The sequence below is a fragment of the Arachis duranensis genome, chromosome 9 (genome assembly GCF_000817695.3).
Source record: "Arachis duranensis cultivar V14167 chromosome 9, aradu.V14167.gnm2.J7QH, whole genome shotgun sequence".
NCBI lineage: Eukaryota > Viridiplantae > Streptophyta > Magnoliopsida > Fabales > Fabaceae > Arachis > Arachis duranensis.
In genome coordinates this window covers 97,570,816-97,573,011 of record NC_029780.3, presented here as the reverse complement: position 1 = coordinate 97,573,011, position 2,196 = coordinate 97,570,816, and the positions used below count along the sequence as shown (strand labels likewise).

Here is a 2,196-nt window from a genome sequence, read left to right as displayed (position 1 = left end):
AAGCTATGCAAAAGCCACCACATTGACCAATGACCATCCAAATACAATGGACACACAATGTTTTTCAAACATAGTGGAACATTCTAATAAACACGTGCCAACGATACTTACTTGGCCAAATCATCACATCATGCCAAATTGCTTTTGCATGTTTTTTCAACCATATAAATATGACTCATTGAGCCTTTTCTTACCATGCATGCAAAACCAAAGCAAAGCAAAACAAACAAAACACATAACCATGAATGAAGATGGATCAAAGGGTAGGACAAAGGATGACGGCGGAGATGTCCGATATAGAGGCGTACGCCGCCGTCCTTGGGGGAAGTTTGCGGCCGAGATTCGTGACTCCACTAGGCAGGGTCAGAGGGTTTGGCTTGGGACATTCAACACGGCTGAGGAAGCAGCTAGGGCTTATGATAGAGCCGCTTATGCCATGAGAGGTGCATTTGCTATCCTTAACTTCCCAAATGAGTATCCTATGTCCGGTTATGGTAATAACCGCACCGGTGGTGGTGGCAGTGGCTCCTCTTATTCCTCCGGCGCTTCAACGTCCTCTGCTTCATGGCAGGGCAATGTGGAAGGCAGGGAAAGGAGTGAAGTGTTTGAGTTTGAGTACTTGGATGACAAATTGTTGGAGGAGCTTCTTGCATGCGAAGAAAAGAAGAAAAATGGACCATGAATAAGTGAAGGAAAAAAAAAAAAAAGAAGCTAGTTCTACTCTTACTAGGAAGAACTTTACCTAGCAAACTATCAAAAAATTTTCCAAAACCAGAGGAATAATGTTGTTAAGGACAATGTTACTTATTATAGTACTATAATTTGCAATTTTTGCATGTGTGTCTCTAAAGTGTATGCTTTATGGTGATTAAGCATATATTATATCATCATCGCTAATTTTTATAAGTTATGGTGTAAAACTAAAATAGTAACTAATATTCATATATATGGTTTGTGTGTTTGAGTTGTGACAATGAAGGGAATTAAGTGGTTGTCCGCACTATATCATTGTCCTTGGTAAGAAAATTAGTATTTTTCTGGTTGGTGATGATGTTGTCCCCACAATCCCACATGATGTTCGCTTTTGGGCCCAAATTCACTATATACTCTGTTTCCTTCTCCAATTTTGATGATAACACACTGCCAAGTCCATTTCACTAAATCCCAAAACCATTGGCATTAACTATGTGCTCCATGAAATAACCAATTCGGGTTGGTCTAGCAATTAGTTTATTAGTCTGTTTAAGTATATGTCGAGAGTTTAAATCTTACTTTAGATATGCAGCAATTCATAAATTAACGACAAACTTTTAAATAGAGTTTAAATCAGCAATAGATTAATTATTGATCTAGGAGAGAAAATACCATGAAAAAAAAAAAATATATGTGCTCCACGAAATGTTTGAAAAAATTTTCAACTTGACTAGACATCCCTCACCATAAAATAAAAAGGCTAAACGGTCAACTTGAATTTTCCACTTAGAAGATGAACAAACATTTGGAACAACTCTCATTTGTCAACTGTTAGCTAGTATTTTCCTCTCATGTAAGAGAAAGAATTGAAACTCGTATCTTGGTATGAATATCTTGATATGAAGCCATTTATCGTTTAATTATTTTTAATATGTATTTTATATTTTAATATATATTTTTTAAGAGCAGCTGATATTTTTGTGCATCTTGCATGATTATTTGTACAAATGCAGTCTAACTAGTAACTATCTTAAGTATTTGTCGCCTGTATAAACTATTTGTAGCAAAAAGATATATACATTTATGATCTTGTATGTCTATGTTGAGAAGTCTTAAATTAAATGACATGATTTGTAGTATTATTTGGAATATGACTATATGAGAACATCTAATAAGACTAAACATTTATCCACTCCTCCAAACACCTGGTCAGAATCAAATCACCTTCAACCACGCAACCTTTAGCAGATATAGCCCACAAACCTGTAACCAATTTGCTTGCTTATTATAGCCAATCTTACAGCATCTGCTTGACCTGTGACTCTTGCAATAAATGTTAAAAGATATAAGACAAATATTTCACATACTCGATTTGTCTTTTATATTATTGAATTAATATATATACCGCTTTATCATTAAGTGAAATATCGGTTTAGCATATATAAAAGAGTTTAATTTTAATGTATTGATAGTATAAAATCTTTTATACAGTTGTATAATAAT

At 34.6% G+C, this 2,196-nt stretch overlaps 1 protein-coding gene across 1 annotated transcript; it reads left to right on the top strand.

Moving 5' to 3' along the window:
* The first annotated feature begins 241 nt into the window (after positions 1–241).
* On the top strand, positions 242–682 carry LOC107466315 (ethylene-responsive transcription factor ERF096-like). The gene has a single exon (XM_016085290.3). The coding sequence runs from the start codon at positions 242–244 to the stop codon at positions 680–682; it is 441 nt and encodes a 146-aa protein (XP_015940776.3).
* The last annotated feature ends 1,514 nt before the right edge of the window (positions 683–2,196 follow it).

Coding starts and splice junctions, on each gene's coding strand:
- LOC107466315 (XM_016085290.3), top strand. CDS start 242: ATGAATGAAGATGGATCAAAGGGTAGGACAAAGGATGACGGCGGAGAT.